This window comes from Tauraco erythrolophus, chromosome 3 (genome assembly GCF_009769465.1).
Source record: "Tauraco erythrolophus isolate bTauEry1 chromosome 3, bTauEry1.pri, whole genome shotgun sequence".
In the NCBI taxonomy this organism is placed as follows: domain Eukaryota; kingdom Metazoa; phylum Chordata; class Aves; order Musophagiformes; family Musophagidae; genus Tauraco; species Tauraco erythrolophus.
In genome coordinates this window covers 79,330,486-79,357,512 of record NC_141467.1, presented here as the reverse complement: position 1 = coordinate 79,357,512, position 27,027 = coordinate 79,330,486, and the positions used below count along the sequence as shown (strand labels likewise).

The following is a 27,027-nucleotide window of genomic DNA, read 5'->3' as shown; positions in this document are numbered from 1 at the left end:
GTGGTTAAATAACGCATGGACTACAGCCACTGAACATTTCACTTCGCTATCCAGGGGTGAATATTACCATTTATTTGGGGACTTGTCAAAGTATTATTTTCATTACACTAATAAATACTGTAAAAGTCAAAATAAAAAATGTTATAAGTTCTGGAACATGTCTTATCTAAATCTATATGATCTGGAAATATTTAGCAAGGGAGTTCAGTAATACAAAACAGAAACAGAAAGGGTCCTGGGTAAAGCCTTAGGGAAATGCTGAACTATTAATTACACATTAAGTGGATGGTTTTTATTTTTCTGTTGAAACAGCAACTATTCGAAGTCTATGCTACAGTGCAACAAAAATTATTCTCTGGTATAACTTAGCATAGAAGTCCAAGATGTTTTGATCCCTAGAGTCAAAGTGCTTTAAAAGATGAAATAAAACTGTGTTGGGATTTTTTTAATTAGAAAGTAGGAGAGACAAATTCTGACCCATTAGCACAAAACCTGGCTAACACTAATGGTAAATCAAAGCTATGCTCTGCAAATATTCTTGCAAGTGTAACTGTACAATTGAAAATTTTTTTTCTCACCTAAATGATTTTCCCTACTTGAATTTAATATTGGTAAATACCACCAATACCTCTAACAGTTCTGGTGAAGTCAAAAGGACAGCCCTTGTGTGCAAAACTTCCGATACATGAGAACATTTTCCCAATCAAGTCCAACAGCTGTTACATGTTGTTCCTCACACTGCTGGCCATGCCTTTATATTAATCATAAATAATGAAGATTATCTAAAAAAGGATCCCAAAATACTTCACAAGGCATGGCCATAAGCCTATTCATACTCTGTACAAACATGGGAATCTTGCTGTTGTGTTCAAAGCCTCTTGTGATACCCGAGTCCTTCTGTATACACTGTATGTGTGCTAACACAAAGGCACAAGCTGCATCATCGAAATGCAGACATTCCAGGATGGAGAGGAGCCTCTAATAGGAGTATGGTATACTCCTTTGCTCTAGGGAAAAGTTTACATTTTGCTCAGGACACATGGGTAAATCCTCCTCTAGTCTGTAGAGCACCATGGGATCTTTAATGTCTAGGCTGAGCCGACATGACCTCAGTTTTCTAAGGTTTCCTTAATTCCTCAACTCCCACCTGTGAAAGGTCACTGAGCAGTTTCAGTGTTATTTAATTTGTGCTTTGGATTTTTGGGAGGACTGTTTGGGGTTTTAGGGTGGGGTTTTTTTTTTTCATTTTATCAGCCTGTTTCTTCCCCAAATTTGTCTGGTCCTCAGAACCATGAAGTCAGTAACTGTGATGCCTTGGATGCAGGGTGAGGGAGAAGAGGTTATCTGGAGTCTAAAACCAGACAGGACACGATTCCATGAATCTGCGCTCATCTCCTTTTCAGCCTTTAATGGAAGCAGCCTGGAAGCTGCAAAGGTGTAACAATATAAGCATGGATCAATTTGGACAGTACAGAGGAGAACTGGAGAAGTCAATGCTCAAGTTACCCACAAAATCAAGAGAAAATGAAGATACAAATCTCTCTTACAGCAAAAAGACTTCCTCCACTAACTACAGTCCTTTGTGTGTCCTGCTGTGAATGAAACCGTGTGTTGAACTCACCATCCAGCACTGAAGATCAAGAAAATGGAAGAGAACTGGGGATAAATTTATAAAAGAAATCCGAAGAGATTCTTGTTTAGTGGAGAGCCTTCTTCTCCTGAGGGTTCCCACCCAAGAAATACATATCTGTCTCTTTGTTCATAGCGATTCTGCCAGCTGTTGCAAATGAGCAACTGCCTTTCTCTAGATGATTAGTAACCTACCTAAGCATCTGAGACTATTAGCACTGTTCAGAGACTGCTCTACAAAAGATGTGTCTAAGATTTGCAAAAGTGTATGAAATTTATATGACTAGAAATTAATAAAGCTCCCATTTCAAAGAGAAGACTTCAGCGGCACCTAATAGCTGCCTTCCAATACCTGAAGGGAACCTACAGGAAGGCTGGGGAGGGACTATTTACAAGAGTGTCCACTGATAGGACAAGGGGAAATAGGTTTAAGTTGAAGGAGAACAGATTTAGATTAGATCTTAAGGGGAAATTCTTCAGTACAAGGGTGGTGAGACTTTGGAATAGATTGCCCAGAGAGGTTGTGGATGCCCCCTCCCTGGAGGTGTTCAAGGCCAGGTTGGATGAAGCCTTGAGTAGCCTGATCTAGTTGAGAGGCGTCCCTGCCCATGACAGGGAGGTTGGATTAGATGATCTCTAAGGTCCCTTCCAGCCTATGCCATTCTATGATTCTATGATTCAAAGGACTGCAATTTTTAGGACAGACCTATGATCCCTTCCCAGTTATATCCTGAAATCCGTAAAACTTCTGCGTGAGAAAGAACTGAAAAGCATGAAGCCCTGCTCAGCAGAGGATGCATTGTAATTCATTGACTCAGACTTGGATGCAAGCTACAGCGGCTCTAATGCCCTGCAAGTCTTCCATCAGAAAGTAACACACCAGCGACGAACACTTCTTCCAAACGCACATTCTTACTTTTTTGTGTGTGTGAGCATTCTTCTTCGTGGTCTCCCAGGGAAACTGAGAGAGGATTTTCATTATCCACCCTCACAGAGTCCTCCCTCCCCACCAGGATATTATCCACTTGACTCATTAGTCCAGGTCAACATAACCTTGAGGAAGTTATCACAGTAAAGCCACATGCATTTGGCTACAGCAGGAGGAATAGCCCAGCATTCTGCAGAAGCAGGAGTTTGCTTTGAGGAACTTCACAGACCTGAATCAGGTGAGGTCTCATCAAGTGCCAGGGCCAATTTAAACCCACAACTGATCTATGTCCACTGACACAGAGGGCTACCAAGGGAAAATGGGGTGGAAGTCATTGCACAATGTTGTAAGGGAGGGACTGTCCATAGTAGTTCACCCTTCCAGTTTAAAAAGTCAAAATAAGCTTGCCAAAAGATGTTTTATCTTTTTGCACTCTGTTGACTTTCCTCTGTCTGCCTCCTCCCCCGAGTTCCACTGGTTACATCCTTTTCTTATTACACTAAAATCATAAAAAATTGTAAAAATACCTTCGTTTCACCTATTGACCGCTCTTAGATCTCATAGTCTATAGCTCCTTTAATGAAGTCCTCAGGCAGCATTTCCCCGTATCCTTATCTGAGTTTGGTAATAAAGCATATCTTAAGCCAACCTCCTTTTACAATATATGATCTAGAGCTGGGCAAGCTTTTCACAGCAAATGTTTTCTTTAGTGGATCAAGCCTTTTGTTCTCTTTGTGAATTATTATGGACAAACTTTGACTTTAATTCATCTGGTTGTTATTCACAATTGTTCAAATAACTGTGTCAGTGAACATATTTCAGCTGTTTAGATTGTTCTCAAGTGATTCACTTCAGTTCTTTCTTTTGCTATTTGTTATATGCTATTTACTATTCAAGGACTGTATTTGGTTTTACCCACCCCACCTGGTGACAATATTACCTGATCCTTACATCACTGGAAGGTCTATGTAGAGGAGCAAAATCAAAGAGATTTCATAATGTCCTCTTTTCCTACCGTTCTCTGTTCACAACACACATTTCTTACAAAATTTTGTACAAATACATAGTAAGTATCTGTGCTGAGGCCTATTTTTCACAAATAGCCTTTCAGTAAAAGTAATTAGGTATCTCCATGTTAACAGAAGCCACTAAAAGGTCTGAGAAGACCATCTAATTGGACTGACATCTTCAGCCAAACATCTAAGATTCCACCTAGAAGTAATAAGACAATGGGATACCAGATTCATTAGTTCTGTACATCACTGAGATCCTTCTTTTTGTTGAAACAAGCATTTCTAAATACTCTTGTACAATATTCACCTGACTTTAATGCAAACTAAGTAACCTATGAATCTTCATATCATCCCATATAACTGCAGAAATACACAGTATGTTCCTGCAAGTATAAATCCAGAGACAGAATACATCTCCCTAAATCTATTTCAAATTATTTTCATTTTTATACTTCTTGCAATAATATATTGTGTCTATAATGATAGATCGTGCCTCTCTTTTTTTTGCATTTAAAGAGATTCCCAGAAACTGTAAAACTTTTATCTAAACTTAGATTGGACATGCAGCAAAATTAGAGTGTGCCCGTTCAGGATTTAGTTCTGGCCTATATCATCTGTATTATGTGTTTCATGGCTCTGAAAATACAGTTTCTGCTGGTTTTCTCCGCACATGTACAAACAAAAGCAATACAAATTCGTCAACATGAAAATAGGCTAAAAGAACTACAACGGGCCAAATTCTGTCCTGAAATCAATACTTGAGCTGCAGGCACTTTTTTGTAGAGAAACGTTAGCCTCTCAGTTCTCACATTGGAACAGAATATTTGGTAAACTTTTTCTAGGATTCAAAGCTTTTTTTTTGAACACTAATGAACTGTGACTCAGTAAACCAGTAAAAAATACGTCACCAAAATCTCTTCAGGTGCTGCAAATATTTGAACCTGTCTCTTCTATTAGAAGCCTTCACTTACTGACTGTGTTATGTGTTTGTGTGCTTTCCTTTCAGTCTGTTAAAGTTATCAGCCATGAGAATAAGTTCTTCAGATTTCTGCTGAAAAAAATTCAGCTCTAACATTTACTGCATTTTTGCAATTTATCACTCTTTCTACCCTAGTATAGCATGAGCTCTTCAATTTGCTTAAGTAAATATTGGCAGCAAATCAAAGAAAGTACTGTAAGTCCATGGAACACAATTTTAAACTAACTACAGAAAGCATGCCAGGGACAGCCGTGATGTTAAATGTGTTAGGCTCACTAATTTTCCTATGTGGTATATTCTTCCCTGACTATATGCACACAAAGGGCAAAACACAACCTATGAAATGTTATTTTGTCTAGTTCCTACAATGTCTTCAGAAATACTCTATTCATTTTCTTTCAAAGGTTGTTAACAGTGCTATTTAGACAGAGCTGGCAGCCTGACTAATGACATTTGTTAATCTTAGTATCGGATTTCTGTAATATTTTCATCAGTTAGATTTTTCTCTTAGGTCTATATTTTCTAGAGTTGTACTATAATTTTGTATTAAGCTTCTTTGGTTACCTGGAACTCCAGCAGGGCACCAGAAAATAGTACTACAAAAGACAATTGGGATCCTGCCTGTGAACTTGTTGGGACTTGCGTACATCCACCAAAGGATATTTCCACCAAAGAGTGGCTTGCAACATGCTAGGCACGAGCTGTGTTTAATTCAGCAGCAGTGTGGTCAGGACCCTATTAAGCTCCCTGTGGAGTTACTCTGGATTTATACCAGTGTGATTGTGATTAAGATTTAACTCAGACTGTGAGATCTAGCTGTAAAAATTTCTCTCCCTCCAGTTTCCAGTGGCCGTAAAGTTCAGTATTCCCAAACACTTATCTTTTTTCCATAAATTGCATGTAAAGTACATGCAGATACCCCAGAGCATATGAATACATTTAATACTCAAGACTCTAGTGTTGCCTTAAAGGAATTGTAATAAATAATGGAAAACCCATGACTTACAAAAAAAAAAAAAAACCAACCAAAAAAAACCTACCTGTAATAATCCATGATTCACATTTCCCATCAGAACTATACAGAAAATACAGCCTTGCTGCAGGTGCAGTTTTACAGATATTGTCATTTCTTGCCTGGAAAACAATCACAATTCATCATAATGATTATAAAATGCATGATTATATAAAACTCCGGTTTACATTCATAGGACAGCTTTGCTTTAACAGCTCAGCTTTAATTGGCTAGTCTTGGTTTTCCCATAATGGACATAGCATGGACATTTGTAAAAACAAATAATAGAAGCAAATTTAAATCTATGCTAAAACTAATAACCTGCCTTCAGAACCATACAGGAGCTTGGTGCTTGAGTGGTAGGCATAGACAACTGCTCACACGTGGGTCTCCAACAAAGAGCAAATCCTCCCAGTATTTCTCCTAGAGAAAACCTCTTTTTCCCCCTTGGTTTTTGGATAATGTAGCCTGTGATAAAGTCAGCAAGGCCCACCCGGCCTCCACTTCCTTGTGAATGTGTTCCCCTTACTGAGATGTCTGCCCATCTCAGCCACCCTCATTCCTCTCCCATTCCTGCCTGAAAGCACAGCAGCTTCTCCTCCCTCTTTGCTGCCCCTCATCCTCCACTAGCTATGCCTTATCTCTAGGAACAAATCTTTACCCCTCTGTCTTCCATGAGAAGCCCAGAATATTGCCAGGTCTCAAGGCTGGGAGGTGACACACCGAGGATATGAAGTGGACATCAGTGGGTGCCCTGAGTGAGTGTCAGGGTAGGAAAAGATGATGACCAGAGGAATAGCCAGTGTGTGTGGGAAGGGGAAGGGAGCTCAGTGGTGCCAGGGACCTGTGGGTAAGCAGGTACAGAGCCTTCAGCAGTGGGGTCCTGTGCCCAAAGGGCACAAGGTGGGGACAAGGCAGGCTAGGGTCAGAGCCCTGAATTCAGGCCACTGTTTGGCTGGTGGGGTTGCAGGGGACACAAAAAGAAGGAGTAATTCAGTACCTATGGCCAGGAAGGTACTTTGGAAAAGGAAGAAAAGGAAAGAAAGAAGAAATTGGTGAGGAAGAAAAAAGACAAGGAAGTCAAAATCAAGACCACAGATACCCAGATATCCTAGGAGTATTTTAGCTGCCTAGAAACCACTTGCAAACAAAGGACACAGCTCTTGAACCTGGTCGATGCCCAACCCAGAATATTTTACCTTTATGAAATTAGTATCTCCTAAGGCAAGTTATTTTCTTTCCTAGACAGCTGTTCAGCTCACTACCTTTTGGCTTCAGTGGCTCTGCCCAGCATTTGCCAAAGCGCTGTGTGAAAGATCACTGTTTATCACATGATCCACACAGAGAATCTGTAGCTAAAAACACTTTATTAAGCTAATGATCCAATACCGTTCTTGTCCTCAGTCTTGGACTACATTGCCTTTATTTATCCCTTTGCCAACTGCAGTCTAGATTCCTGCCATACACTGTGCCAGGGCCAACTGGAGAGGCCTCACAGAAGCGTGGGTGAAGAAGATGGATGCCTGTTTCAGGGTGGTCTTCAGCAGTACCCACAGAATGAGTAGATGTTTATGCCTTGCAGGTAAGTTATAACTTTTATTGTCTACAAATAAAAATACTACGGAGATGGATCTTCTCTCAGATGTATTCCCCAGATCAATGGTAGAAAGAAAAGAAATTCATTAATCTCAGCTCATTGAGACAGACATGAGCAGCTGCATATCTGAAGCCTAGTCTTGGGCAAGCAAGATTCACTAAGCCAGGGAACTTTGTGGTTCTGACAATACAAGAAGCAAGGACTGAATGCCGAAAGCCGCAGTGCCCAATTTGTAGGTGCTGAAAAAGAAACCAGTCTCTCCACAGCTAGGCTTTCCATACACGTAGTTTGAGTCAGAAATCCCAGGAAAGGATTCCAACACCCCTAGCATGAAGGGGACATATATCTAGACATAGCTAACATGAAATGTGGGCAGCAATAGGATGTCAGCAGCCTCCTCTCACCCCACAGCTGAAGCTCCTTTCTTTGCTGCAGAGTAGTCTTTTCCTTCAGATCAAGAGCTCCAGAGTCGATCCTGAAGCCGTTCTTTCAGAAACTAGCTACAGATCATTAATGGTTTTTAAAAAGCTGGTGTACAGAGATCCTATCATCAGTATTTTATACAGTAGCCTGCCTACCGGATAGAGCACTTCAGCAGTTCTTTCCTCTGCCTGAAAGGCTCAAGCGCCCTTCCCTAACCACAAGATATCCCTCCGGGCTCTCAGGTGAAAATCACGCAAGCATGGCTGCGTATCCTGCTGGGACACTCACCTGGAAAAAGTGGGACTCATGTTCTAGTTTGTGCTCCAAGGCCTACAGAGATGTTTTCCTATCCATTAATTATTCAGTGTGAAAGAAAAAATCACTCTAAACACTCTTGAAGAAGTATGTCCCTAAAAACACTTCAAAGATAATTCCATTAACATAACAATTAACAAGCATTAAATGGCAGCCATTGAATCTTGGTTTCTTTTTTGCAACACAAGAGCAACTGAGAACACCTCTCTAAACAAGACAGACTAAATCCTTTTCCCGAAATGGGTGGGAAAAATAGTTCTGTATTTTTCTGAGCAGAGGATGGAACTGAATTTGGATTTTCCACATCCTTGGTAAGGGCATTAATCTCTAGAGTTTGGAGGTAGAGGGTCCTAAAAGAAGATATAGCCACAACCCCTGAAAGAAAGGTGGCTCTGTTGCATTCTTTTCATGATTTATTGATGTTGTCCCTGAGAGCTGGGATCTGAGAACATCTAGAAGACCTAGTTCTAGATCCCCACCTGTTTTAGATGCTAGGACTCAAATGGCTGTTAGCATTCCTAGCAGCAGAACTGCAGGCAACTGAGGAAATATGAGATTAAAAGAAAAAAAAGTAGGCACCATTTGCAAAATCCCCAAAACTCCAACTCTGATGCTGCTGCGTCCCTGAGGTGTTTGATACCCACCTAGGTCTTAGGTATCTAAATCTAACTGGAGTGTGACCTTCAGCTGTAGACATCTGCTTTGTTTATGTTATTAAGAAGCACTGACATTTAGTTGAGTGAAGGTGATGAGCTCTGTCAAGCTTACAGCAAGATAATTCATGTCAGTGCTCACAGGTGGCCATTATGTAAAGGCTGGGTGGGTGACTTTACCCAACAACAGGAAAATACATACTACCTCATCCTAGCTACCAGCAAGTGTTTGGGACACCTGCATAGTTTCCATGTTTCATGGAATTACTGGGATTGCTACTACAGATTAGTTATTACTGTTTAATTCTCTTCATGTTGCTTTTCTGGGTCATGATTTAGATGAAATTTCAGTACATTTGTGTTCTTTTTGTCCTGTAGACTTTTTCAGACTATTGGTAAACCCACAGAAGTCAAGAAGGAAAAAGAAAGCCCATAAAAATATATACTCTAGAGAAAACAGAACTATCATCAATAAACAACTAAACAAAGGAAAAATAAGAATTCGCTTGGAATCATAATATTCATTTAAACCATTTCAAAACAACAGCTTTCTCTCTCCTGGACACAAGCAATTTCCAAAATGTAAAACAGGTTTGGAAGGTGCCATTCACTTTTGGTGGCATTAGACACGGAGAGCAAGGAGCAGTGGGGTAAAATCAAAACTGACATATATCAGGAGCACTTAGAACTTGCTATCTATAGAAATGTGTGCTTTATTTCCATCACAGATTAATGAAACACCTCGCAAACATTGTGCATTTGTGGAGAGCACGCACGTCTGTAGGCAGCATACCTATTACATAGTGTGCACTACTCCTGTGCACTGCTCTCGAGCATCATCACCAGAGGCTTTTTAAGACTCCACAGCCATGGAATTAGCTGTGGTATTGCCAGCCAGCTGTGTATCCTCCATGGACTTTGGAACAAGCTATAAAAGTAAAAAGAAAAACATACTTTGCCAGCTCCTCACAAAACAGAGCCAGCACTTTAAAACCAAGTGGGTCCTTTTCCGCCCGGCAAATCTTGAGGTCGGCCTCACAGGTCACCATTTGGAATTACGTCAGGGACCAACCGGTTGGGTTCAGGCAGGCTCGGGTTGGTCTGGCAGGCTGTGTGAAGCGAACAAAAGCCAGACCAAGACAAAAAGTTGAGGGAGTGGGATAGAAGGAAATGAAGAAGACTGTTCCAAAGGCTTTTAAATTACGATGGCCATGTTGTTGCAATACTATTGGAAAATTAAATGAATTGCTCCCTTCTTTAGCCCCCTCCTGCTGTGGCTATATTTCTTTTAGCTAAGGGCCTGAGTCAGTAAAGATGCATCCAATTTCCATGCTGTCCAAGCGCTTGTAATCCCTGCAGAAGCCAGACAGAGATTTCAGTACACTGAGCTTTCATGAGAAACAAGGCTGTTCATTAGGTGGCTCTTGGCCTTCAAAGTTTTCAAGACAACAGAACTACTGGGAGAAGGTCACAAATTTACCCTAGAAAGGGCTGATTTCCACAAAATTCTGCTTCCCTGTTTTCTAAAAGCAGAGGACTTTAAAAAGCTCATGTTCAGGAACCCAAAAGTTGAGGCACCTTGACTCTACAGCTGCTACTGAAAAAAAGCAGACTGCCTTTGCTATGTTTTAGTTCACAGTTACATTACTGGAAAGCCAAAGGTTTTCTAGGCATGATAAAACCCCATAATAAAAGCAGTGCACGTTTTCTGTAGAAGCCAGTGGCACAGTAACTTCACAATCCATAATACAGTTTGCAAGGACGCAGCTGCACGAAAACCAATTTTTTTAGTACACAACAGTAAAAATCACCTAAATTTTGCACAACGTTTGAGCTTCACCTGGCACAGGTTGCCAGAATCTCTTTGGTAGCATTCCAAGGAAACACTGCTCGTTACATACAAGATCTATCACCCTTTCTGGAGTTGTTCTGTAGCCATTAAACACCCCATGAGTGCAATGACAGCCATGTAAGCTAGCAACTTCCCTGTACAGCACAAAGAACTATCTTAAAAGAAATTGAAATTGTAGAGCATTAAAAGTTGCGGATTTCATGGTGGATTCCCCTTCCCTTTTTTTGCCCTTCTTCTCCCCTTAAACACCTAATATGTCTGTTTAAAGAGTGAGGGTTGTTTTCTGTTTTGCGTTTTGTTTCCTCTTACTTTACTCACCTAATTTGTTGCAGACTTCAGGACAGTAACCTCTGTAGAATTTGCTAGTGGCCCACAGAGCTAGCATAAAATAAAAAGTTACAAGTCCACATAACCTTAATTTTATGGTTATAAGCTATATTTACTGCTATATCATAAGTCTGAAAAGACTGCTAAGTGTTCAGTGTGGGAATGCAGGGAATTTCTCTTAAGTTAGTTTTATGGAGAAATGTGTTGTTAAACTGTAGGAAAGGTTACGGTCCTTTCAAGTCCTCCAGAGCAGAATGCCTCTTAGGTGTTTTCAGGGTATTTATAAAATACCCTAACCACTCCCTCAGTATTGCTCATTGCAATTCAAATTCAGGACCTTTGCTCTGTTCAAGTCCCTTTGGATTTAACACTGTAAACTAACCTGAGGGAGAACGCTGTCAAAAATCAAGGTGGGAGAATTTGCTGTTTAACTCTTGCCCACCTGCACTTCTTTAACTTTGCAAGTGTTTCGCACTGCAGCGCATAAATACGGTACAGCCCAGTGAGTGTACAACATACTAAGCTGAGACATCAGCAACAGGAGAGGTGGGAGTGCTCTTAGTACTTCTGTCCTGATTTCACCTGATGACCCTGGGCGGGATACAACCTCCCAGCTACCTCAGTTTCTCCACCTGTAAAACTACAATTACAGTGCTGATTTCTGAACATGCTGAATCCTCTTGTGACCCACCAAATGCTAAGAGAAAGTACTGTTGCTCCACACACCTCTCAGCCTCTCCTCCTCTCAGTCCCACATTCCCCTCTTCCAAGGCATGTGCCTACTCAGTTTGCTGGGTGGCCACACAATAAACTGGACTAAATACTGCCTGCAGAGAGACCTAACGGGATGCCTGTGTTGTGGAGTCAGCCTGATCATGTACAGTAAACCCACTGCCTCCAGAGAGCAGACTGGGACTACAGCTACGGGATAGGACTGGCCAGGATGTGGGGTCAGGGTCAGAGGACACTTCATCTGCCCTGCGTGGTAGTTGGATCCCCGTCTGTCCCTTAGATGTGCTCCTGACGTGTAGTGTGGGGGGCTGCAGGGCTTGGGGCAGAGATGGCAGGAAAGATACAAACCTGGCACTGAAGGCTTTGCATCACCCATGGGTACCTGGGCACCACAAAGCCTCTTGGTTTGATACACAGCACACCCCTGTCTTCTTAAAAATCTCCTTTCATATGTCCACTTTTTGAAATTATGCTTATCATTCACATCTACTGCAAATGATGAAGTTTCTCTCTTCTCCTTGTTCCTCACATCATGTTTACTTTAATTCTGCATTTCATTTTTATAGGGAACAGTTTGTTATTTTTTAAAGAATGTCAAAGAGGATCTCTGCCTGAAACAAGCCTTTGCAATTCAACCTAAAGTCATTTAAAACAGGAAAATAAATTGTGTGATAGATACATTGAAGAACAAATGCTTTCCGGCATCAATTTTCTCTTTTAGGCATTAGGGGTTTTTAGAGTGCAAGGAAAGACTCCTTTTATCTTCCAACTATAGCTGGAAGATAAGTTAGCAGCATCTAACAGCATGAGTTTGTTAGCAGCATCTTTTGATTTTAAATGGCTGACAATCTAGTCTCTCAGTGCCGGTCATTAAAATAAATTTTAGACCGGCCAAACAACCCCTTCCAGTTCAGTTCACCTTCTGCCAGACCGTCCTAAAAACCAGTAATGTCACCCTGCAGTGCCCTCTGCTGGGAGACGCGACTTGGAGCTGGAAGGAGAGCTACCAGTTCGTGTCCTCAAGGATGAGATGGACTGGATTTTCACCTTCTCTGTGAAATCCTGACCCCGCTGCAATCAGTGGGGTTCTAGCTTTTAATTTTCACTTTGCCCTTAATCATTCCCCTTTTCAAAACCCACACTGTTATTAACAACACTGGAAAAAACATGTTTCTTTCAAGTCCAATTGAAAACCTCATTACTGACTTACAGACACAAAGATCTCCTTTTAGCATTTATCGAGCTCCTAGAGAGAGATTTTATAAGGAAGCTTTCGGCTGCAAAACACGTTGTTCCTCTTGACATTCTTTTAAGTCATTTTAACTGTGAAAGCCTGTACAAAATCACACGTGTAAATAGTATTCATGTCACACAGGTGTGATTCTGCCTAACACATATTTTCACTGAACAGGATTCTTGTACTGAGAAAAGGGAAGCCAGGCAAACGCTACGCAGTAAAACAAAGGAGTATATCTGGAACCTGAAGTGCAAGAACACCAACCCTGCCAACTGCCACCTCCGACTGCCTCCGAGGTGCAGCATCCTGGGGACTGAGAAAGAAATCTCTGGATTGGCCCTGCCGAGGAGTGGGATACTAGCATGGATTTCACACAAACAGCAATCTTTCCCCTCACATGCATATTCACACCACGACCCCACGGCTTATGGGCTAGTTATTCCTAGCTCACGACCCATCTGGAGAACTATCCCTGAAAAATATTTTCCAGCCTTGGCAAGGGTGATGTAACACTATCACTGCTTTGGTTCCAGCTCCTGTGTCCCTCAGCTAGGATGGACTTGCGTGTTGTTTGCCTCTCACCACAGCTGTGCGAAGGGCAGCAAGTAGGAAGGATTTTTCCACAATAGCTCCTGGTCCTCTCTGCTGGACGTTTGCTCCTTGCTACTCACGTTCCACGGCTTAGGTCCTTCCTGGCAGGCCAATTATTTTATATTTACTACTAATTATTATTTCTATCTTTTAAATGGAAACATTTTTTCCTTGTGATGATATGTTTCCTCTGCATTAACCTCCTTTATCACCGTATGCCTTCCTCTGCCCTGCTTTACAGGGACAGACACCCTTGGTGCCAGAGAATGCAGGTGCAGGAAAGCCACACAGTGTCTGGCAACACCGTTTTTATTTGAAGTTACAAATAATTATCATTGATTTGGAAGTGTGACCTCCTTGATACACAGCCTTACAAGCTAACAGTTTTTTTCCAGAAATGACTTTATGATGTTTGTTATGCCCTCATGAAGATCAAAATGTCATGGTCATAAGCAGTTTTCAGAACTACGCCAGGTTCATTAAAAGGCCCCCAGACAAGTATTTTTTTGCTTTGCATACTGTCCTGAAAACCTTCTGCTTCCCCTGCGTGTAAGCACCTCAACGTCGCACTCGTTTGAAAATGAGCACGTGTGGCTATAAACATCTAAAAGTATGTTTATCGCTGACTGCAAGGGCTCAGATTGTCACCCCGGACATTTACCTGCTCCTCTCAGGAATATCTTCCGCTGCAAAAGAACTGGGTAGCCCAGGGACCAGGTGGTGGGTGCTTACATACCCTAACCCTGAAATGATTAATTTGAGGGAAGGTTGGAAGTAACTGAAAGTTGTTCCAGTCCTGATGCCAGTCTGGTCCCTCATGGGTGAGGCAGCTGTGCCAGAAAACCGAACTGAAAATCCGCCCTCTGAGCTGGCACCTTTGACACAACGATTGGCAGTGAAGTCCAAGACTGAATTGGCTTCCAGCTCCAACTGTCCTCTGATCCAAGGCTGTCTCTCAACATCACAAACGAATAACGTTATATGAGGAATCTTGCACACACCGCTATTTTTGCTGCCAAGTCGTCTTTCAAGAAGTTGTCTCCCAATCTGATATCTTTACACAGAATAATTTCATCCACAGAAACGCTTGCTAGTGGTTAAATTATGGCAAAGAGTCTGCATTCAACTTGAATTTGCTCATGTTGATGCAGCATACCACTACTGGAAAATAAGTGTGGTGTCACTCAAAATGGTATTATACTGGAGCGTGACCAGGAATGGGATTAGGGCAACATCCTGTGGCTGAGAGCAAGGAGTTGAACTGGTTCTACATTTGCTGAAGGCAGCAGAACACCTTGGTGGGAGGCAGTCACTGTGCTACCTCCATCCCAGCTTCTGGGGCAAGCGACGGGAAGGCAGAAAGGGCTGCAACATGCCGTCAACACATCAAAAAGAACAGTGCCTCCTGGCATCCATTTCCCTCCTGGCTGGCAGTGGGTAGCACAAGGAAATGACAGCTTTGGTATTCCCTGGCTCTGCCGGCCTCTATCATTGCCCTGAGCCCTGGAGAGTTCATCATTCAAAGAGGGATGAGGAAAGTTCTGCTCAACCTCAATTAAGGCTCTCTCTAGCTCCCAGAGAAAACAGAGGAGGCAAATTATCGTCCTGGTCTAGGAAGTTTTTTTGTCCTCATCACTGTGACGCCAAAAACCAGTTCTATCAACACTGCTGAGAAAGCTTGTGGTAGCTTGGGGTTTAGAGAACATGATGGCTTCCTCTCAGGACAGCCTTCCAGCTTTATGTCCTCTCTTCCTAAGGATACAGTGAGATAGTATTGGGGGAGGGGAAAAAAAAAAAAGCATCATCATCAGACAAAGTGGTCATTCTCTATTTTCCTAGCCCTTAGAAGTCAGTAACCTTTCTGTTTGCACCAATATAAGTCCCAAGCAGTCAGAGGGAGACATGATTTGCACATGCAAATTCACTCATGTCCTAAGACAGGGCAAAATTCTGGGTGTGACCTCAACTCCTTTCTCCTAGACACAGCTTAGTGGAAGGCCCAGCATGTCAGATTCACCTCAGTGTGATTCCAGGGACTGGTCTGGAATCAATTTGACCCAGTAAGTCTCTTTGATTGCATCAGGCCTTTCAGAAGTTTTGAACAACAAGGACCTAAACAGCAGGCAGCAATCTGCACAAAAACAATCTTTGTAGTTTAAGGAATTTTTAAAGGTCTGTGCCTTTTTTTTTATTTTTGGTTTCAAATGCTTTCCAACTGAGCAAACGGTGCAGCAGGTTCGTGGGAGAAGGCCTTGAGGCACCCCTGACTTTAGCACTGCTATCCCATAGACACTCCATACATTTTTGGCACCTTGCAGCAGACACATTGACAGCCACAGGATTGATGGAAAGGGAAAGAAGCTGTTTTGCAGTCAAGAGAGAATGTACTCGGATTTCTAAAGCCATTTGAAAGAATGCCAGAATGATACTGGATTTCAGCATTCTTAAGCTCCTTTAAGATGATGCAGCAAGTGGTCTTTTCCACATGTGATGATGTATTTCAGGACAAGAGTTTCTTCAAGATTTTCCAACCCTGTGGGCTCCTGATCCTTTTTCAAATTACAGAGATGATAGCATACCAGGGAGAATTGTGATTAGTTTAAATTCTCCACAGCTGCAAGAGATGAATGTAAAAATTCCACAAAAAAATCCACTTCTTCTGGATTGAATTTACCTACATGACACTGAGTCCGGACCAAGGGACCACTTAAAAGAGCTGGAGCAGCATCAACACTATTTAGTTTCTTCCATCACATCAACCCAGGGAAGGCTCACAACGGTTCTACCCAACGCATCTCCCCCAGCAGCACTGCCATGATACAGGCTGGGGTATTAACGGAGCCCTGAGATGCGTGGGGAGGAAAACGGAATGATGAAATAAAAGCTTAAGTACAAGGGAATTCAAACAGGGCTTGCAACTCATTACTTGGAGTACCAGGAGAATTGTTAAAACACCTTGTAACCGAGAGGCTTTGCTTGGAGCTGTTAAGGACTGCAGCCCCCACTTCATCACGGGCTAACAAATTTTGAACGGTCTTGGCAAAGGAGGGTGCGAGCACTGAGCTTTCTGTCTCAGCTGGCCTGAGGAGACGGCAATGCTTTGTTTTGCTTAACAGGACCTCTCTCTCTCTGAATTGCTTCCTTGGGCTTCTAATCAAATGTAATAACATACAGCACTCACCTCCGTCGTTTGTCTCCAAGCGTCGGCAATGACAACGCTGGCGGTGCGCCCACCTTGAGACACTTGACCTTCCATTGGTCTCTGAAGACAGAGGAAGGCCGATGACTGACACCCCCTACATTTGTCTGGATTCAAAAACACTAAATAAAGCGCAAACACAAAATCCCACTTGCCGAAGTTACCTCTTTGTCAAGGACAGTACCACAGCACGAAGCCCCAGAAACCCCACGGCCAGGCGGGAGGTGCCGTGGGGCTGCAGCCGCTTCCCTCAGCAGCCCAGCCAGAACCAGCCAGAACCGTATGGAACCAGCCGCTCCCAGCCCAGCACCGCCAGCGTCTCCCTGTCTGTGCCAGAGGGAGCCCACCCCGAGTTCCCTCGATGCGGTAGGGCACGTCTGGTTGGGCACATATCTGTTTTTAAGGGCTTGGGCCATTCTCTCAACAACGGTTTCGAACCTGTGCAAAAAACAGGCTTCTCCCACGGGACTTAGCGAGTGTAACCATTTATTTTCACGCTAAACAGACAGATACACAGCATACTGAACTGTATTACAAATATATAAAGCATAAACTCTATCTTATGTCTTTCACTCCACCCTGTGAGGAGACGTACCCTGAATACCAAACCGTAATTCTCGCAGTTGTATCAAGCAACGTTTCCCTGAATTAGGCAATTAGAGCTAGTGGGGCCGGGAAAAAAATTTTAGCATGCGTAGTCGTGGCCGAGTGGTTAAGGCGATGGACTAGAAATCCATTGGGGTCTCCCCGCGCAGGTTCGAATCCTGCCGACTACGGCCGGAATGGCATATCGCTTTTTTTCCTTTCCGTTTGCCTCCCTCTCCCGCGGGTGGCTGGGCGGCCGGCGAGGTGGGCCGGGGGGCCGGCTGCCGACGAGCTTCCCAAGCGCCCCACAGGCGCCCCGCACACACTGCCCGCCGCGGAAACTCCGCCCCTGCCGGCGCCGGGCGGTGCGGGGCCGCCTTGGCAACCGCTGGCGGCGGCAAGATGGCGGACGACTTGGACCAGTTACTCGATGAAGTGGAGAGGCGGCTGTGCCGCATGCCGGGGCGCGGGGCGGCGGGCGACCGCCGGCACGGCGGCTGCGACGAAGAGGAGGGGGCGGCGGCGAAGGAGGGCAGGTGAGCGGTCGTGCGGCGGTCCCGGCGCCCCCGCGCCCCGCCCCGCCGAGCGGGCGGCCGCAGGGGTGGCGCGCAGCTCGCCCGGTGAGGCGGGAGCGGGGCGGCGTGCGGCGAGACCCCTCAGGAACCGAAAATAGCGAGGCTGGGGAGCGAAACACCGGCCGGTGGGCAAGGACTGTCCCCTCTCTTACTTGTTTTTAAACACCCAAGTCGTGTGCCAGTGAGCTGAGTTAGTTCAGATAGTCTCTGTCTCTTGGGAGTATCCCGACCTCGGATTAAATATGGCGTTAAAAGCTGCACTAATTTGCTTGTAAGTTAGGGTCAGAGGTTACTTAGCTGTATAACTGACCTCGTGATACGTAAAATATCTACAAATCTTGCATAAAATATCTATCTTCTTGCTATTTATAGCAGGAAGAACTTTAGCAATAGTGTTACCAAACACTTGGTTCTGTTGATACTTAAGTCATTTATGTATTCTCTTCATGCTTTCTGTTTTAGCCATATCTTCTACAGTAAGTGCATAACTTACACTTTACGCTTTCATATATCCATCTCGAATTTCACGATTTTCAGAACGACAGTCTGAATAGCAACAGTTTGGGTTGTGACAGGGTCACTGCTGGCCGTACTGCCATGCAGTCTGCCACGTCACTGCCATCCCAGCCCTCACAGGCGTCTTTGCCTGCCCTCAGGTTTCCATCATGACCCTCAGGTTTCCATCCCAGCCCTCACAGGCATCTTTGCCTGCCCTCAGGTTTCCATCCCGACACTCAGGTTTCCATCCCAGCCCTCACAGGTGTCTTTGCTTGCCCTCAGGTTTCCATCCTGGCTCTCACTGGTGTCTCAGACTCCAGTTGGAAGGTCTGTGGACCAGAGAGGCTTGGTCAGATGTCTCCACAGGTGGGCTGCTGAGCACTTACCCAACAGGCATCTCAGAGTCCCAGGCGAGGATCTTGAAGAGTGAAATGACTAATAGAGTACCAACAACCCCACTACCTTTGACCACATTACTGGACTCCCCTGTTGTTTGCATAATGGTTAGAGGAGCACCTAAATTTACTCAATCTAATTACAGAATTTTAAAAAATCAGTTTTCTTCTTTCTCAGGAGTAGATCTGTTCTTGAGTGGTTGATGCAGCAGTACTACAGGCCTCCCTTTCTTTGACAAAGAGCTAGCAAGCAGCAGACTGGAGTGACAAGGCTCCTCCCTTGAGTGAAAGCAAAGTGCAGGTGATCTCTCTAACTGCATATAGTTTGGCAGGAATTCCTTCAGAACCCTTGCAGTTGTGCAGCTTAAGGAGAGAACTTCCACTGACCTTTTTATATTCCTGCTGCTGAAAGTTAATGTGAAAAATCAGAGCTGTCCAACTTGTTGCTCTTTAAGTGCAACGTGGGTTATATTATCATAGTTTTATTCAGGGTTGGAAGTGACTGGAAATAAAAGAAGTGAGCAAAAATAAGACCTGTGATGGGACAGTTCAACAGGGGCAGAAAGGCATCATCCTGCAGTTTACATCTGTCCAGTCCCGTCATGGCTTGGGTGGCCTACCTCAGATACCACAGAAATATTACAGGACAAAGGCTGTAACTAATTTTATGTTTTAACTTGCAATTCTTACAACTGCTCTGGTCATGCTGCAGAATGAAGGCTGATTTATTTGTTTTTCAGATCAGCTAAACTGTTAATGAGGGCTGGCAGCAGTGAAGAAGAAGATATAGATGACGTTATTGATGAAATCTGTAATGACCGCAGCTTTGCTAAAACACCTCTGGTGAGTAGGAGTCTGGAGAAATGCAGAAAGGATGAGGTTCAGCAATGAAAAGAAAAAAAAAGGCACCATAAACTAAAACTGTTTTAAAGAAAAAAATGAACTCAAACAAGCTGTAGGATAAACTTGGAAAATAAAGCAGAAAGGAAAATGCAACTATCCTATAGTGAGGAACAGGAGAAATAGATGGTATTACCCAGGCAGTAACCAGCAATTAAAGGAAATGCTAGTTCAAGATAGAGCATATCATCAAATATCACAGAATCACGGATCAGCTGAGGTTGGAAGAGGCACCTCTGCAGGTCATCTGGTCCAACCACCTGCTCAAGCTGAGAAGAGTCTGGCTACATCTTCTTTATTCTTCCCCGTTGTATTTTTATACATACTTCATACTCTGGAGTACTGTGTCCAGTTCTGTGCTCTCCAGTACAAGAGAGAGATGGAGCTGGACAGCCTCCAGCAAAGGGCCATGAAGATGATGAAGGGACTGGAGTACCTTTCATATGAGGAGAAGATGGGAGAGCTGAGACTCTTCAGCCTGGAGGACAGAAGGCTCCAGGGGGATCTTATCAATGTGTGTAAATACCTGATGGGAGGAGTAAAGAAGGGGCCAGACTCTTCTCTGTAGTGCCCAGTGACAGCACAAGAGGCAATGGGCACAAACTAAAAGACATGAAATTCCATCTTTACACAAGAAAGCACTTTTTTACTGCAAGGGTAGTCAAACAGTGGGATAGGCTGCCCACAGAGGTTGCGGAGTCATTGTCTGTGGAGATTTTCAAAATCTAGCTGGACACAGTCCTAGGCAAGCTGCTGAAGCTGACCCTGCTTTGAGCTGGAGAAGTTGACCTCGGTGATTTCAACAGGTCCAACCAAAATGATTCTGTGATTCTGTTTCACCAGTGATGAGCAGAGAGGAAGGATCACCTCCCTCCACCCACTGGCAATGTGCTTCCTAATGTAGCCCAGGATGCTGTTGGCCTTCTGTGCCGCAAGGGCACATGCTGCTGGCTCATGGTTGACTTATCATTGACTGAATTTCCCACAGCCTTCTCCGCAAAGCTGCTTTCCAGCTAATCAGCCCTCAGTGTGTTCTGGTGCATGAGCGTTATTCCTCTCCAGGGGCGGGAGTTGGCTTTTCCGTTTAGTTGAGCTTCAAGATATTCCTCTCAGCTCGTTTCTGGTCTGTTGAGGTCCCTCTGAATGGCAGTGCAGTCATCTGGTGTACCAACCACTGCTCTCTGTTTTGTATCATCTGCAAATGGCTTCTGTCATTTGACAGCAGGATCTAGAATTCTAGTATTCTAGAATTCAAATAATCTGGTTTATATGCAGCAAATAAGAAACTTTTCAAAGATAATATAAGTCCTTATCCAAAGATAATATAACCGCCCACTGTAGGAGAAGATCAGGTTGGAGACCATCTTAAGAACCTGAAGGTGGACAAGTCCATGGGACCTGATGAGGTCCATCCACGGGTCCTGAGGGAACTGGCAGATGAAGTTGCTAAGCCACTATCCATCATATTTCAGAAGTCGTGGCAATCTGGTGAAGTTCCCAATGACTGGAAAAGGGGAAACATAGCCCCCATTTTTAAAAAGGGAAAAAAACAAGACCCAGGGAACTACAGGCCAGTTGGTCTTACCTCTGTGCCCGGCAAGATCATGGAGCAGATCCTCCTGGCGACTATGCTAAGGCACATAGAAAATAAGGAGGTGATTGGTAACAGCCAACATGGCTTCACTAAGGGCAAATCCTGCCTGACTAATTTGGTGGCCTTCTATGATGAGGTTACAGCATTGATGGATAGGGGAAGAGCAACTGACATTGTCTACCTGGACTTATCCAAAGCATTTGATACTGTCCCACACGACATCCTTGTCTCTAAACTGGAAAGACATGGTTTTGATGGATGGACCACTCGGTGGATAAGGAATTGGCTGGATGGTCACACTCAAAGAGTTGTGGTCAACGGTTCAATGTCCAAGTGGAGGCCAGTGATGAGTGGTGTTCCTCATGGGTCAGTACTGGGGCCAGTGCTATTTAACATCTTTGTTGGAGACATAGACAGTGGGATTGAGTGCACCCTCAGCAAGTTTGCAGATGACACCAAGCTGTGTGGTGTTGTGGACACGCTGGAGGGAAGGGATGCCATCCAGAGGGACCTTGACAGGCTGGAGAGGTGGGCCTGTGAGAACCTCCTGAAGTTCAACAAGGCCAAGTGCAAGGTCCTGCACGTGGGTTGGGTCAATCCCAAGCACAAGTACAGGCTGGGCAGAGAATGGATTGAGAGCAGCCCTGAGGAAAAGGACTTGGGAGTGCTGGTGGATGAGAAGCTCAACATGAGCCGGCAATGTGCGCTGGCAGCCCAGAAAGCCAACCGTATCCTGGGCTGCATCCAAATAAGCGTGGCCAGCAAGTCGAGGGAGGTGATTCTGCCCCTCTGCTCTCATGAGACCCCACCTGGAATACTGCGTTCAGCTCTGGAGTCCTCAACATAAGAAGGACATGGAGCTGCTGGAGCGGGTCCAGAAGAGGGCCACAAAGATGATCAGAGGGCTGGAACACCTCTTCTCTGAAGACAGGCTGAGAGAGTTGGGGCTGTTCAGCCTGGAGAAGAGAAGGCTCCGGGGTGATCTTATCGCAGCCTTCCAGTACTTAAAGGGGGCCTACAGGAAAGCTGGAGAGGGACTTTTTACAAGGCCATGTAGTGATAGGACAAGGGGCAATGGCTTTAAACTGAAAGAGGGGAGATTTCGATTAGATATAAGGAAGAAGTTTTTCCCTCTGAGGGTGGTGAGGCACTGGAACAGGTTGCCCAGAGAAGTTGTGGCTGCCCCATCCCTGGAAGTGTTCAAGGCCAGGTTGGATGAGGCTTTGGGCAACCTGGTGTAGACGGTTTCCCTGCCCATGGCAGGGGGGTTGGAACTAGATGATCTTTGAGGTCCCTTCCAACCTAAACCATTCTATGATTCTATGATTCCTTGATGTGTTTTCAGTAAAACAAAAGCCCAGAAACACTGAGGGAGAAGGTTTCTAAATTAAAACTTTTTTTTTAAAAAGCAAAATTATTAAAAAGAGGGCATGAAATACTAAGTCTTGATTGTAAAGTCAAAGTAATCATGTGGTGTTGAATTCCTTCAGGCAGAGCTGGAAATTCAGTACAGGTTGAGATGCCTCATGCCTCATTTATCTGTTACTTCAGCAGCTTTGTCTCAAAGAGCCTCACAGAAACCCAAGCAAGAAAATTCCCAAATTCTTAGTCCCCTTCTCTGTGACTGAGATTTTCTGCCTCCTGCTCGTGTAAAACAGAATGTTGTTACTTTGCTGTAATGCTGCCTTCTATTCTTTGATTGCTTTTTAAATAGAAATTGAAGTCTAACTTGGCAAGTCTCACACCTGAAAGCAATAGTGCTGTTGTACAGGCTTATAGGAAAAGGTAAGTGAAAAATGTTTTGGCTAGTTGAGCATAGCTTGATTACAGCTTGTCTAATAGTATTGATACCGTTTAATCTATGTTGACATTAACTAAGAAAGAAGCTGAGTGTTTAGAGAAGCATTCTTTTTAAAGAAAAACTAAGATAAACAAAGATAATTTTGCAGAATTACTAATGTGCTTTCATGTGATCAAAATTATTTATTATAAATTTATTAACTAATTATTGAACAACAGCTTCCTTTGCCTTATGGCCATATAGATTTATCAAATGCTGCAATATGTACTCCCATATGTATTTGGTATAGAGAGTCATTGTCATGGAGTTTTTCTTTTAAGGCCTTAGTAATGGAAATTTTAAAATTCTATAGTTTGTAAGCATTTGGATGCTTTGCCTGTATTTAATAAATATTATTTTAGAAATACTATGCTGTTAAACTAGGAGAAGCATTGTACTACTTTCTCCAAAATGTTTTGCTATAATTTAATATTTTGTAATGAAATTCATATAGATGCTGTCCAGTGTACCTGGGTGGAAGCTCTTCACCGTGTGGCATAGGAACAAATATTTCAAAAAGGTAGGAAACCTGAAAAAAAATGTTCTACTTGCTTTATCTTTGTTTCTATTCACAACTGTGTTTCCAGAGTTCTGTGTTTGAACTCGACAGGACAGCCCTATATTCATCTAAACATATGGCTGCCCGTTAACTGCAGCTGAAGTCAGCTGGTCCCTTCCAGTCCTCTGTTGTTGACCACTAGATCTTTTGTTCATTGGAGGTCTTGAAAGATGTGTGCAAATGAGACACAAGACTCCAAAAATCAAAAACATGTAGTTAAGGAAATTGCTGCTGTAGAATATTGTTATTTTTTCCTGCCTATCTTCAGCTTTCTGTGTGATGCAGAGTACCTCACTTAAATCAGTGGACCGGTTTAAATCATCCCGGAGCCTGAACTGAAAATAGCCAGAGTGCTTTGCAACTGCAACTGAACTTAGTAGGAGAGGTACTGTAAAGTTGTATCCCCACATCCTGTAGAACATTATTGCATTTCCATGTGGGATTTTTTGTAAGTAATTACGCACTTGATGCAGAGTTGGATGCTGGTCAGGTGCCATACCAGTGAGGAGGACCAAAGAGAATATGTCAAGAGAATATCAGTTTATTTTATGTGTTCAGTGAGGTTAGGAACCTGTAAAAATAATACATGATCATATAGTTAAAACACATACTATAATGAATGGGCCAGAGATGTAAAAAAATTTAGATTACAGGGTAACCTTGCTTCTAGTACTTCTGAGTGAGCTCACTGTTATCATCTGTGTAGCTTCTCTGATTGTGATAAGCTCTTGGAACTTTCTGTTCTTTTTCGACCAGAACTTGTGATCAGCTACGTTGTACTGCTTGTGACTTCCGTGTGTCACTGTTCAATGACTACATCTGGGATCAGTCCTGTGATTATCTTTTTTTCAGGTATGTCTGAGGTGCGTTTGGTATTAGTATTGTGTTACTGTGCTTTGGGGCTTGATAGGAACAGGAAAGATGAGAAGGGGCAATGGATTTAAACTGAAAGAGGGCAGATTTAGATTAGATATAAGAAAGAAATTCTTTACATTGAGGGTGGTGAGGTACTGGAACAGGTTGCCCAGAGAAGTTGTGGATGCCCCATCCCTGGAGATGTTCAAGGCCAGTTTGGATGAGACTTTGGGCAACCTGGTGTAGTGGAGGATTTCCCTGCCCGTGGCAGGGGGGTTGGAACTAGATGATCTTTGAGGTCCCTTCCATCATTCTATGATTCTATGATTAAGTCCTGAGGATTCCTGTGTTACATAAAAAGGAGAATATGTGCAACCTGTTCAGTGATCAGGTGGGAAAGTCAGCAGAGAAAGAGATGGAACACCTCCCATAATCTGTGGGGTTTTTTTTCCATGTCTTCCCCATCACTCTCTCTTTCTGCTTTTAAAAAGAATTCAGATTTCATGGATGGAAAGGCAACTTTACTGCTGACAAACAGATAAATCTGTGTGATGAGTTGGCCTCTGGTGTGCCATTGCAGGATGTCTACAAAATTAATGCAGACTGTTCAGCATGTACTTCCCACCACACCTTCGGTCATACAGGCTGTGATTGTTTCAAGTCAGATTTTCTTTTTTCCAGTATCAAATATTATGCTTTCATACTCAGTAAAGTCAAAGTTGATCTGAGAATACAGCGACTATGCACCAAGATTGCTCTCAGGAAAGGATTGTTTTCAAAGCAGAATTTAAATATATCTCTAAGTTCATTCATAACAGTGGTACTCAGAAATGTTAAAAGCTTTTCTGAATTTAAATGGCCTCATGAATCTTTTTTCTTAAAAAAAAAATATGTATGATCCTAAATTGAATTCATTTGATTGGCAGGAATAACATGCCTGAGCTCAGTAAACTAAGAGCGAAGATGATAAAGAAGAAAGGAGCACGAGCATATGCTTGTCAGTGCAGCTGGAGATCCATCGATGAATTAACTGACCTCCAAACAGACCAGCAGCTTCGGTGGGTTTGTGGTAAACATGCAGAATGAAGTCCTTTTGGGTGTGGTACCTACTTGTGTGGAAACAGGTCATAAACTCAGTTTCTTTCCCACACAGTTTTCTGAGAACAGATGGAAACCTGAATACTTATATCTAGAAATAGATTATAACACCCAGACTTCAACCTGAAAACTTTTTTTCAGTTTAACTGTCTTGGAAGCAATATGAGGAGTTGGATCATTAGAATAAACAACCAATTTGGATGCTTTTTGGAAGCTAAGTGACTCAGTAATGTTAAAGAAAGGCAGAGGAAATGGACAGATTTAGGCAAGGGGCAAAGCACCTTGAGACTGTTCCTCATATCTAGCAGAGAACTTTATTTCCCATGTCTGCAAAATCTTGGACTCAAAATGGTGGGCTGGGATGCAGCCACAACACACAAACTTATGAATTTCTGCATGGAAATTAATACTGCTGTTCTGCGTTGCTCATAGCTGTTAATGAGCAAGTGGTTGTAGATCTCTTAAAAAATTACTGCGAGATCAGCTCTCACCTCGAAGGTTCCAGCACACCCCAAAACTTTACTTTCTTTTACCCACCAGTAGCCAAAAACTGCAGGTGCTGGAAATTTCCATCCAGTTCCTACTGCTTTCTCCAGAGCACTTTCTGCTGACTGAAGACTTTTGCCACAGTGAATTTCTTGGACTTCCCTTCAGCTTTCACTGCAAGAGGTGATGAAGTTATTGTGCAATTATTAACTATTGTGCAATTTAAAAGAGATTCTGAAGAGTATGTGACTCTTTATCAACATTTTCAAGGGAAAAAAGGCTCAGGCTTTTAAGAGTGAGAATATATATATCCCCACTGATGTTCAAATTTGGATTTTTTTCAGTTTCGCATAGCTTTCACTTCAGCTTCACTTCAAAATACTACATTCTCAGAAAGTGTAACTGTCCTGTTTCAACACACTCCCTTCCACCAGTAACATCACAAAACTACTTCCAGTATCATGTTACTTGGTGAATTGTCTTGATTACAGTTAATGTCACTATAGTTTATGAGCTCTTTCTTTTCATTATGTATAAATAACGTAGGAGATGGATTTGGGTTGGGGGGGGTCAGAGAGGAAGGAAAGGATTACCAGTCCTGGCAATTACTACATTGAAAAGTGTCTCAAAATGGGAAGTCTGTCAGTAGTTGTGCTATGCAGTATGTGATACTGTGCAGGTAAATTCAAAATGACATATTTTGTGCAATCCTGTACAAAGCCGTTTCTTTTTTTGTGAAGCTTTGCTCACGACCCTAATCTGTACATTGTCAATCTGTTCTTTCTCTGAGCTTTTCCAAAATAATTGCATGGTCTTTCTTATAGAGGTCATCTCTCAAACCTGTCGCTTTGTCTGTACCTCTCTGAAAGAGCAGATCCTCGTGGTGACCAGAAGCATAATGTCTTTTGCATCCTGCTCACCTTCTGCCTCCTTGAGTGTTTTTTTAGAACTGCAGAGGACCAGCAGTGTGCCTGGGAGGCCTGGCAGTGCTTACATACACAGTGCTGCTTTGGTGCTCTAGAGTGCATGTTCCAGTGCCACATGCGGCCTTGCTAGTAGGCTCAGGGGTGAGTTGGCTTTGGAGAGGCACTACGTGGCATAATGGTATAGACATATTTAGGGTCATGTATTGTTTTCAATGCAATTGGTGTTTCA

The 27,027-nt window shown here is 43.2% G+C and overlaps 1 protein-coding gene and 1 non-coding gene across 3 annotated transcripts; both read left to right on the top strand.

The window, feature by feature from the left end:
• Window positions 1-17,181: 17,181 nt before the first annotated feature.
• On the top strand, window positions 17,182-17,263 carry TRNAS-AGA (transfer RNA serine (anticodon AGA)). Its single transcript has one exon. It is a non-coding gene; the product is annotated as a tRNA-Ser (tRNA).
• Window positions 17,264-17,474: 211 nt separating this feature from the next.
• On the top strand, window positions 17,475-25,513 carry CFAP418 (cilia and flagella associated protein 418). 2 transcript variants are annotated; one of them, XM_086609473.1, is made up of 8 exons: window positions 17,475-17,521; window positions 19,063-19,106; window positions 19,286-19,383; window positions 22,749-22,819; window positions 23,329-23,394; window positions 24,190-24,285; window positions 25,215-25,346; window positions 25,426-25,513. In XM_086609473.1, the coding sequence occupies exons 1-8, from the start codon at window positions 17,475-17,477 to the stop codon at window positions 25,511-25,513; spliced, it is 642 nt and encodes a 213-aa protein (XP_086465599.1). The 2 variants fall into 2 exon arrangements, with proteins under 2 accessions (XP_086465599.1, XP_086465598.1); XM_086609472.1 differs by lacking the exons at window positions 19,063-19,106; window positions 25,426-25,513 and having other exon boundaries at window positions 17,475-17,608; window positions 19,281-19,383; window positions 25,215-25,374.
• Window positions 25,514-27,027: the final 1,514 nt, after the last annotated feature.